At 40.5% G+C, this 10,799-nt stretch overlaps 1 protein-coding gene across 1 annotated transcript; it reads right to left on the reverse strand.

Moving 5' to 3' along the window:
- Positions 1-591: 591 nt before the first annotated feature.
- LOC131785117 (protein fem-1 homolog A-like) lies at positions 592-10,426 on the reverse strand. The gene is made up of 5 exons (XM_059101962.2): positions 9,595-10,426; positions 6,305-6,631; positions 4,629-5,023; positions 2,938-3,894; positions 592-2,418 (listed from the first exon to the last, which is right to left on the reverse strand). The coding sequence occupies exons 1-5, from the start codon at positions 9,968-9,970 to the stop codon at positions 994-996; spliced, it is 3,480 nt and encodes a 1,159-aa protein (XP_058957945.2). The 5' UTR covers positions 9,971-10,426; the 3' UTR covers positions 592-993.
- Between the last annotated feature and the right edge of the window lie 373 nt (positions 10,427-10,799).

Genomic DNA, 10,799 nt, shown 5'->3' on the forward strand with positions numbered 1-10,799 from the left:
ACACATAAGAATGTTTTACTTGATACTTTTTGAGATTCCGAAGAGTAAAACTTCCAGCGTTTAAAATTTAAATCCGGACACTGCAGGTCAGTTAGCCAGTCGCACCAGAATGGCGATGAATAAATTGTTTCAATAAAAAATGGCGTCATGTGTGGTTTCTTGTTGTTTGGAAAGACCACTTAAAGATAAGAGAAAGAGGAGTGGGAATTGACGAGCTCACAGGTAAGCGGCCGGGTCACTAAGCTGGATTCAAACTGGCCACGTCGGTGGTCGAACTAATCAATTTGCTCCAGTGAGATGCGAGGCATTTTGCTTCTGCAAGGAATCGTTAAGTCATATCATTCTCAGTAACTGGCCTTGAATATGAAGGCTTCTGGCCGTGTAAAAATTTCGCATTTGAGATCTTGATGAATGTCCTCATTTTTCGGGTAGGTACGAGCCACCAACCAGTTAAAAAAAAAGAATACGAAAAAATAAACAATAATAATAATAGTAACAATAATAATAATAACATCTGTAAATTTAACTTTTTAAAGCTTAATCAACGTTTATTTTAACTAATAGTAACATTCATTTTCAAATCAAATCGATTTATTTCCAAGTCAAAGTTCAGCTGAGAAATAGATACTTTGATTTCTATAAATCTGTCATCATTTTATTCAGGACTAAGGACGACATAGCTTTTCTTTTTAAGGTTGTGTCTCAAACGACAATTATTCTTTACAAGGTACAGGTCAGGCAAGTCCGCGCGTGAACCTTTCTGGCACTTCTTGTCTGATCGTGTGATACACACTTCCAACGCTTAATAATTCGGAAATTGGTAATTGTTCTTTTCGCTTCACCAGGTGACTGCCTGATGATTTGCCTCACGTGACTAGCCTGAGCCACTTTTGGCAACAGTACACTCGAGTCCCAATTGAGGCGTTACGAAATGTTTTAATATTTGTTTCTGTGAGTTGATACACGCAGTTTAAATATATAACATCCGTTGAGCTAATGTAGCTGTATAAATGTTTCTAATCTCTTTGGAACTATACCCTCGTACTGCAACTTTTCTCGTATAATCACTCGGGCCGCGAGACATTGTAGACCAGGAACTCGTTCAGCGGCCCTGACAACACCCCTGACCTTTTTGCACCGCGCCAAGTCAAGGACTGTTTTCCCTGACGAATTTTTCGCGTCCAAATGCGGCCTTGCTTTTAAAAAGCAAGCCAACACATCTTTTTCAGCGTGCCCTTTGGTGAGAAGTATATGAAGTGCGGTGTTCCTGTCGCTATCTAAAGCGTTCTGATCAATACCGCTGTCCATCAAAAGCTCACAAACGCGGCGGCTCGGAAAGTGAAGGTGTTCCTTAAGAGAGCTAATGTCTTCAGTTTTAGAGTTTGCAGCAAGGTGGAGAAGGGTTGACCCTGTTGTGCTGCGCAAGCCCAACCACGCAACCGCTTTGACTGTCTCCATGACAACCTCTACATCACGATCGTCCGACGCAACTTCTAGTAAGGCAGACAAATAGTGAAGGAGATAGACCATCATCTTATCACGTGATTCGTATACTGCAGGGCATGTTTTGAAACCTTGCAACGCACTTTTAATGACTTGATAGACGGTTTTAAAATGCAAGACACTCCCACTTCGGCTCAAAACAAAACCAAACGCATCAGCGAAACAGCGGAAAGTATTAAGCAAGTCTTCAACCCCGTCTGGTAAAGAAGAAAGGGATTTGAGTTGAATCTCTAAAACGTACAGCCAAATATTTAAACTGCGACAAAACTCGCCTATTTGCGCAAATCGTTCGCCGATGGTCCCCAGGAGGGAGGGCAGGCGTGAATGGGTATCCCCCAAAACGCGGTCACAAATTTGCAGCGCCTGCGCAGTGACCGCGCTCGGATTTGACTCGAACGCAGTCAGATCGCTGGGTAGCCTGGCTTCCAAAAAGTACTCCAGCGGAAACTCGCGAGGAACGATGTTTGGGAGCGTAAGACTGTGGGTGCGACGAAGCGTTAGAGCTTCCTGCCAGAAACCCACCACGGCAGATATGTCCCAATCACGTGATATCTCTTTAGCCAATACACCGACACCTAACAACTCAAGAGCCTCCACCTTGTCCCTAAGTGAGAACCCACTGACCGTGTTGATGAGAGTGCGCGTCATTGCCTCGGCGCCTTCTAAGGCTGCTGCTCTGAGAGCCGTGTCGCCATCTTGGTTCTTTTGCAAGGGTCCTTTGTTGTCCAGGGCCAACAGAAAGGTCATAGACGAGACGTCACCAGATCTCGCACATTTATGGAAAACTGTGTCGCCATTGGTGTCTTGAAGTGGGCTACTGAGTTCCAGTCCCCTACTGTGTAACATTTCAAACGCCTGCCCGCACCACTTTTTGTTTTTGAGAGCAACTGTGACTGGTGAGTCGCCTGAAGAATTCTGAACAGAGACAAAAAATGGTACGGTAAGCACGGAGCTAAGTTGCGCATGTTACGAGCTCCGCTTTAACGAGCTCTATATTTCGTTGGAACGCGAACGCGAACGCGAACGCGAACGCGAACGCGAACGCTTCGTTTCACAGAGAACATAGGAGGACAACTCGATACTTAGTATGGCTGGTTTACAACATAATTTATTTTGATACCGTGTGCATTTGTGACAAATTAATCGTCACAGGCAAACAGGCTCCGAAAAGGCTTGGACCCGACACCTACAAAGGGAAATACAATGGGTTTAAGGAAGAAAACACTCCAGAGAAAACAGCCTTTGCACGTTTTGTTGACAACTTTTCTGCACACGGAACACATTTGATGCCAAGCTATAACACAACGAATAACCGACAAGTAACTAAAGGATATTGGAGTTGATCGCAGGTCCAGGAGGGGAGGGATGGGTTGGACTAAGGGGGGGGGGGAGTGAAACAGTAGAGAGAGATTGTGAACGAGAATGTCTACGAACCTTCATATCTAAACACACGCCAGTGCTAAGCAGTTGCTCCAAACACTTCTTGTGACCACTAAACTCGCGGTAATGCCGCACACAAATGTGCAAAGCGGTGTCTCCTTCATTGTTCTTTTGGTCCACAAGGACACCCTTCCTCAACAACAGGGGTATAATCCTCTCTTGACCTCGCCTGCAACAGATCATCAGAGGGGTCACACCGTTCTGGTCGGCGCCGTTTGGGTCAGCTCCTTCATCAAGGAGAATCCTTACGATCTCCACGCTTCCTTTCTCGCAGGCCATCATCAAACAGGTCTCTCCATTTTCGTTCCCAGCATTTATATCCATCCCTTTCGGCGTTGCCAGAAGCCCCAGGCAGCTGGGTTGTCCTGTCAAGTTGCGGAGCTTTAGGGCTGAAGTAATCTCGTTCTTCAACTTGGACTTACAAGTGTTTCTAAGCAAGGCAGTTACTATAGAGACATAGCCTTTCGCGCAGGCCAGCATTAAGGGGGTACTGCCTCGCTCCGTGGCCTTGCTCAGATCTGCTTTATAGTCTATAAGATGATGCAGACTATTAATATCGTTTGACAGTGCACAAAAATGAGCCGCAGTAAGACCTTTGTCAGACCTTTCATCCACTGCAGCGCCCTTTTGTAACAACAATAAAACAACATCGGGGTGATTTTTTTCGCAAGCCAACATCAGCGGAGTAATACCTTCCGAGGTTTTCGCGTTCACCGCCTCAGTATTCGGTACCGGAAGGAGCTCTTGAAGGAGAGTTAGATTATTGGCAGCTGTAGCGCAATGAATCATCGAGAAACCTTGATTGTCCTGTACTTCCATGTTGGCTCCCGATGTCCGTAGTAACCTAAACGTATCAAGATGTCCGTTCCAACAAGCCACCATAATACAAGTGTTTCCATCCTGGTTTCGCTTGTTCACGTCTGCGCCGTGATTAATGAGACATCGTACAACCTTTAAAAAAAGGAAAGAAAAAGAAACACAATTGATTCAGAATAAATCAAGAGAGTTTATGTTCTTGGCCATAATACAGGGTTAGTGCCCTTTTTCAGAGACAAATTTCAATTACTTTTCCAGTTCTTTTTTAGGAATTTGCCTGATTTTTCTAGGAATTCAAATTTCACCTTGAACCATTTCATTCCCATGATTTCCAAATCGATTCTCCTTACGGTCTACATACATTTCTTACAACATAAATTCTGAATACTTCATAGCTTGGGTTAAGAAGAATTCCAGGACTTTCCAGGACCTATATTCTTTTTCCAGGAATTTCCAGTCCTGGAAAATGTCAAAATAAAATTCCAGGACCTTCCAGGTTTTGTAGGACCCTTGCGAACCCTGTATGTTTTGGGCCTGACTCAGAGACGAGCCCCTAGGCAAGGACTAAAATGACTCTATGAAGGAAAACAAACGTATAAATTCCCGATGCAAATAATTAACTAATATTTATTTTAAGACTGTAGGCAAGTATGCCAAGGACCATGAACAAGACAAACAAATCTGTCAAAATTTTTTCTGACACATTGTAAAACGGGTGTTTAAGAAATGGTCAGGTCTGAGTACGACCATGAGGAATGCAGTCAAGAGTGCAAGCACTTCTTCTGACCAGTGGTCGTCTTGTAAGGGAGAGAGTTTATTAAAATGTTTTTTAATTGAATGTGCACTCTTAACCTTGATATCAAACATACCTCAGTGTGTCCATTAAAGGAAGCCGCCCTCAGTGGGGTGGAGTTGGTCAATGTTGTATGATTCACTTCAGCCCCTCGCTCCAATAACAACCTCACAATTGCTAAATGACCTCCTAGAGACCCCATCCACAATGGTGTGCAACATTCAATCAGATCTCCATCGATTTTGACAGTGCCCTCTTGCTCCAAGTCTACATCATACTCATCGAGCAGGCACTGGACAATTGCAGTGTTACCATTCCTTGCAGCTATAATCAAAGGTGTCGCTCCATCAGTGCGGGTTTTGAGCAGAAAATCTCGTTTAGTTATGGTTTCTGCGTCAAGAACTCTTTTCAATTCTGGGACATCACCTGTCCTTGCAGCCTCACTTACTCGCAACACAGGAGACACCAGAACTACATGAAGAAATGACCAAAAATAAATGATTAATAGAAATAAAAATTAACAAATCTAATCTCTTTTAAAAATTATTTTCATCATTACCCTTAATTGTACTCTTTTCAGGGCCCTAAACTACAGCGGTATCAGTCACCATGCACAGCTACTGAAAATATTTTGGTGACTAAATATGCAGTGCATGTCACCAATTTGGTGGCTTGTCAGTGTTCAGTGGTCAGTAGCAAGAGGAAAGGTGTGTGATGAGGCAGTGGTTGTGGTCTGAGATCGGTGAGGTAATCATTCTCATCAAAACTATTACTCATGCTGTGTCATTTTCTCCTGTAAAAAAAAAAGTTCTCTTTCTGCTTGGCTGCACAAATATTAAGCCCCCAAATTGTCCTTTTGTCCTCAAGACCAAATCATTATTTGTAGTGACCATTTTACATAGGAAAATTCAGAAAGTTAAGCTTGGAGCCTTTCTTCCAAATTGAAGTTCATTGTAATGTTGAGTGTTATTTTTTGTCACCTAAATGAACAAAAGAGGGAAAATTACCATCTTTTTGCACATGCCAATGGAGCCTCAGAATGGATCATAACTTTAGGTAAACAACTGTCTTAGTTGCATCAAAATTGTACAGTGTGATTATTTGTCTTATCTATTAACTTTGCATGTTATATCATGTCTACTTGCATGAAATGCAAGTTTAATTTTACCAAGTTTGCAATTAAAATTGGGTCAAAGAGGTCTGTGTGGGAAAGCTACCTGTGGTGCACAAGGGAAATCTTCATTAATTTTGTGGGTTAACTCTTTAACATGTCATTTCTCCCAATAATATCTACACATTATCCAGCCAACAGGTCATAAGAATACTCAAACTTATCAAGTAGAAGTTTTTAACTTGATCAAACACCAAATTCTTGTAACTATCCTACAAGAAACTGTGTAGCAGCCAGAGAAGAGAATTAAGAATCATTTCCTGGGAGTTAAAGGGTTAAAAGTGTACACAAAGTTAGAAATTTAGTGATGTGTTCATTGTATTTTTGTGTTATCCCAGTGGTTCATGTATTGACCAGCCATGTGAAGAGTTTGAACCCATCTATCCCTGCATGGTCCATCATATGAGCATTTTTAATGGGGTACTTTCAGAAAGATGTCTTGCTTTTTAACACCTGTATTGCAAAGGAAAGGAGGAAGAGGGCTACAACAACATTTAGCTTTTAATTACAGCTCTAAACTTCAACAATTCATTTACCATTTTTTACATTAAGTATACTGAGATTTCAAATTTCTGTCATACCTGGATCTTCTTGCAATCTAAGTTGAGATATTTTCAGTTCATGAACTGAAATTTCATCTTCTCCAGAGACCTGTACACCACTGACATTGAGTGAAAACAGCCATTCCTTTCTCCATCCAGTACAATGCCGCAGAAAAGGGAGCACTTCTGAAGGCAACTGAAACACCAGATGCTTTCGTGGAATCTTCACTGTTGTAACAAAAGTGAACTCAGCCGGTATCAACTTCAAATGCTTGCATAGGCTCTTCTTGAAGGAAAGGGCTTTATGCAAAGTAATGTCCTGGAAACTTTCATTTAAAATGAAAGACACCATTGCTCTTCCCTCTGCTATGAAGAATAATAAAAAAAAAAGCATGAACCTCAACTGAACTTTTAGTAATTTCATTCATATTGCAATAACTCTTTGACCTCAAAGAGCGACTAGCATCTAATTTCTACTTACAATATCACCCCAAATCACACATTATGGTAACGAGAATAAAGGAAATGATCACCAGCTACAGAAGCTATTGATTATGAAACAAATTCTCCTCATCAGCACCTTATAATGTATAGGAACAGTAAGGAGAATATGTATACTGATGTCTGGGTGTAAAGGGTTAAGGTCATAAGATAGAAAAAATTTTATTTTCATCATTCTTAGGAAATTTTCACGTACTTAAGATGTGCTTGATTAATATACTAATTCTCCTTTCCAGTACTTAGGAAATGTATAAAGAGGAGTATGGAGAAGATGTATACTGATGTTAAGGTTTAAAGGGTTAACCCTTTAACCCCTAAGAGTGACACACATCTAATTTCTCCCTACAATTGCACCCCTGAATCACACATCCAGGTCATGAGAATAAAGGAAATGATCACCAACTAAAGAAACTCTTGATTGTTAAACAGATTCTCCTTGTCAGCAAGTTAGGAAATGTGTAGAGAACAGTATGGAGAATATGCATACTGATGTTAGGGTGTAAAGGGTTAAACTTCTCCAGAACACAGACTAAGTGAAGACGGGAAAATCAAGCTTGCTTTTAACTATTAAACTCTCAAGATGTGATTGTCAATTCTCCCCTCCAGCTGCTACACATTTCTTTGTTAATTAGTGATAAGAATTTAAAGTTAGATCAATACAATAATTTCTACCTGATAAGTTTGAGTATTCTCATTACCTGTTTACTGGATAATGTATGGATGTTACAGGGATAAGTTCTGTGTTAATCCTTTCAGGATTTTTTTTTCTTTCTGGGAAGATCATTATAGAAAATTTTGTTGTTTATTGTGGTTTTATGGATAAATGAACATTTAATCATTTGTCTCATGATGTATAGGTCACATAATCAATTGTATTGTTTGCAACAGTTGACTGTTATACTGCTAGAGAAACACAATGACTCTCACTGGTCCACACATGTGGTGCCAACGGTAGAAAAATGATGACACCATAAGCAGAGGATCAATTACATGATACTTAACTTATATGCTGCAAAATATAGTGTATGATGTCATTTGAAGCAGACTGTTATTACATTTAAAAATTATCCACTTCAAAACAGATTGTCATGGAAATGCAATAGGAGAATTACATATTCACGATTCTGCAATGCTATTGAAGTAGATATAAACTGATACAGTTTAATGTTGTTTTACGTAATGTTCGTCATACTGTCTTTACATAAAACGTTCAATGAGGGAAACCAAAAAAAGCAAAACTTGTAAACTGTCTGTTAAAAAATGAAAGATGTCTTGTCAGGAGTCACAAGGGTTTCTGGTTGGCTCAATCCCTTAGATTTATTTTTTTTATCTTTGTCAGGCTTTTGAGTTCTTCCCGATACCACTAAAATGGGTCAAATTGACTCTGTTTTCGACAAGAAGAAAAGCATGTGGTGCCAGAGGCCAATGATTACAAACAATCCTGATACATCCCTCAGAAGGAATACTTGTTGATCATATCTTATTTTGATGCCATGATGATGGCTCAATTTCAATTTCCCATTCAGTATCCAAGTGGTTAATCATTAAATTTAATAATAATCTGCTTCGATTGTCAACATTCTTTGCCATGGATTAGTATCAATGTTGTATAAATCCCCTTCGTATGGCGTCAATAATGTTGCCACACTTGGCATTCTATAGACATGTTAGAGGGGTGGTAGTGGATCAAAATTCCAGAAGCATGGATTAACTACATGTACTATAAAAAAACATTATAACTGATCAGTAACCAAGTGGATCATGAGGGAACAACATCTTATAGTCTGAATAATATTGAGGATTGAAATGCACCAATGACAGTGCACCAAAACACACCAAGATGCTATAAAAAGCAATATATAAACTTTCAACCTCATCACCTGACAAAGACTCACAGTATAGTAGTCGTCAGTATCAATACAATTGATAAACCTGTCTCTTACGCTGTGAGAGAATTGATTGATGAATTGTCATAGAGATTATTGACAACTCTTTCAATATATCTGTCTTATTTGAAGTCTAAGTCAATACAAGAAGTAAAGAATGGTAAAATACAAGACTCGCCAGGACGCCGAGATCCTCATTAAAATCCAAGATTCAGGCTTAACTATATTCTTCCAAATCCCAGCCTAAAAAGCTGTGAACAAAATAAACCCAGTGTGAGAACCTGTAATCTAGAAATCTGAGTGCAAAACTCATACAGAACTCTCTTTGTGTAGAGAAATCAGAAGCTGTTGGTTTCATAAAAAAATGTATTAATTTAATTCGACAGTCAGTCACAGGTGATACCCAACACCTATTAGCCAACTTAGATACTGGCAAAAAGTAGTCTCATGCCTTTAGTTGTACAGAAGGTCACATGCTCTATCATTTAGCTCCTCTTTTTGCGTTCTGGACAACCCACGAGGCTGTCATGCGACACTTCCTCTCCCAGAAGACTAGTGACTACTTTCTCACCTGAGAAAAGTCTGTTAGTCTTCTCTATAAAAGCGTTCCGCTTTGTCACACACCTCAGAGCCAGCGGCATTACAAAGAAAATAATTCCAACATGGTGAACTCTATATTTTTCACTAGCCAAACAGAATCAGTTATGAGCAAGGGAGATTTTCTGGAAATAGTAATGACTGCTTTGAGGCAATGTTAATTGCCGTGATGATCATACTAGAAAAACAGTCAGTAAAGCATAATTTAACGATAGGATTACATCAAATAACATTTCTTCTGGGACCTAATCATTTAACAAAAAAGAAACCAAAGAAATGGCAGATACGGTTTCGCAAGTTTCCTATCAGATGTGCCTTTAAATTAAAAATTTAATCTTATCCTACCTGGAGAGATTTCGCTGATTCTTTCTTCCGGGATACTGCCCAGAGTTGGAGAGCATTTCCTCCTAAACTCCCGCAGCATATTTAAATTATCATTCCTTCCAGTTACACCAAGTAAATATTCCAAAAGATCCAAATCGTAGTCGTTCACACAATGACAAGTCGTAAGAGTGGCCATGAGCTCTCCCCCAGAGTCAGATTCAACACCAACATTCAACGAGATTACATCTCGCAGAAACCGTTTCATCGCTTTCAGATTATCAACAGTAATACTTGGAGCGATTTCTTTCACAAATTCGCGAAGACATCTTGCTTCGCTGACGACAGCAGTCACACTAATACTGTATTCATGGTTCGGCTCTCTACTAATGGCCGCCATATTTAATAAATAAAAATAGCGTTTCGTATGCCGTGGAAATCCGCTGTCTGAATCTCTTCGGTGGAAATGCACACTTCAACCAGATGTCTTCTTGCTCCCTGGAATAGAATATAACGTAGTTATTTCTTTTGCTCCATGTTTCTTTTTGCGGTATACACAGCGCCAGGTGGTTTCCCAGGCAAGATCAGGCTTTCTCGCTTCTTATGTCATCGATGTCACGTTATTAGGTACTGAATTCAAACACTCGTGACACTCGTGACTTTTCGGCATCACAGCGAAGATTGTCGAAGTGCCGTTCACTGGCGTTCAATTGCTCTGCTTAGATCCTCAGAAACATTCTTTTTTAACCCTTTAAATCCTAAGGACGCCCAGTGTCTAATTTCTCCTCGCATTAATAACCCTGAGTCGTTCATTAAGATCGCGTATCGCCAACGCCAACCTAAGAAGCTTTGATTGTTAAACAATTTTTCCTTTTCAAGTAAAACGTACAGTGGCTGGAAGGGGAGAGAGGGGGGTGGGGTGGGGTGGGATGTACAGAGAAGGGCACAAATATGGATTTCCAAATAAAACGACTAAACGAGTGTTGCTTAGGTCCAAGATGTCAACTCTCAAGTCCATGAGAGGTGGAATTCACTAGACGTTTTCTAAGGAGCTACTGTTTTTGCTTGACCTCCTCCAGAAAGGGAAGTGTTTTCGTTATTTCGTTCCTCCATTTTGGTATCTCTCATTTGGACCTAGACTATGCTGACTGTGCCGATCTAACATGGTTGCCTGCCTCACAACACCCTCCCCCCCTCCCCCCCCCTTCTCCTCCTCCAGAACCTCTATA

This window comes from Pocillopora verrucosa, chromosome 12 (assembly GCF_036669915.1).
Source record: "Pocillopora verrucosa isolate sample1 chromosome 12, ASM3666991v2, whole genome shotgun sequence".
Classification (NCBI taxonomy): Eukaryota; Metazoa; Cnidaria; class Anthozoa; order Scleractinia; family Pocilloporidae; genus Pocillopora; species Pocillopora verrucosa.

Coding starts and splice junctions, on each gene's coding strand:
- LOC131785117 (XM_059101962.2), bottom strand. CDS start 9,970: ATGGCGGCCATTAGTAGAGAGCCGAACCATGAATACAGTATTAGTGTG. Junction 6,632..9,594: donor AATCAGCGAAATCTCTCCAG/GTAGGATAAGAT, acceptor TATTCTTCATAG/CAGAGGGAAGAGCAATGGTG. Junction 2,419..2,937: donor GCGTGTGTTTAGATATGAAG/GTTCGTAGACAT, acceptor GTCTCTGTTCAG/AATTCTTCAGGCGACTCACC.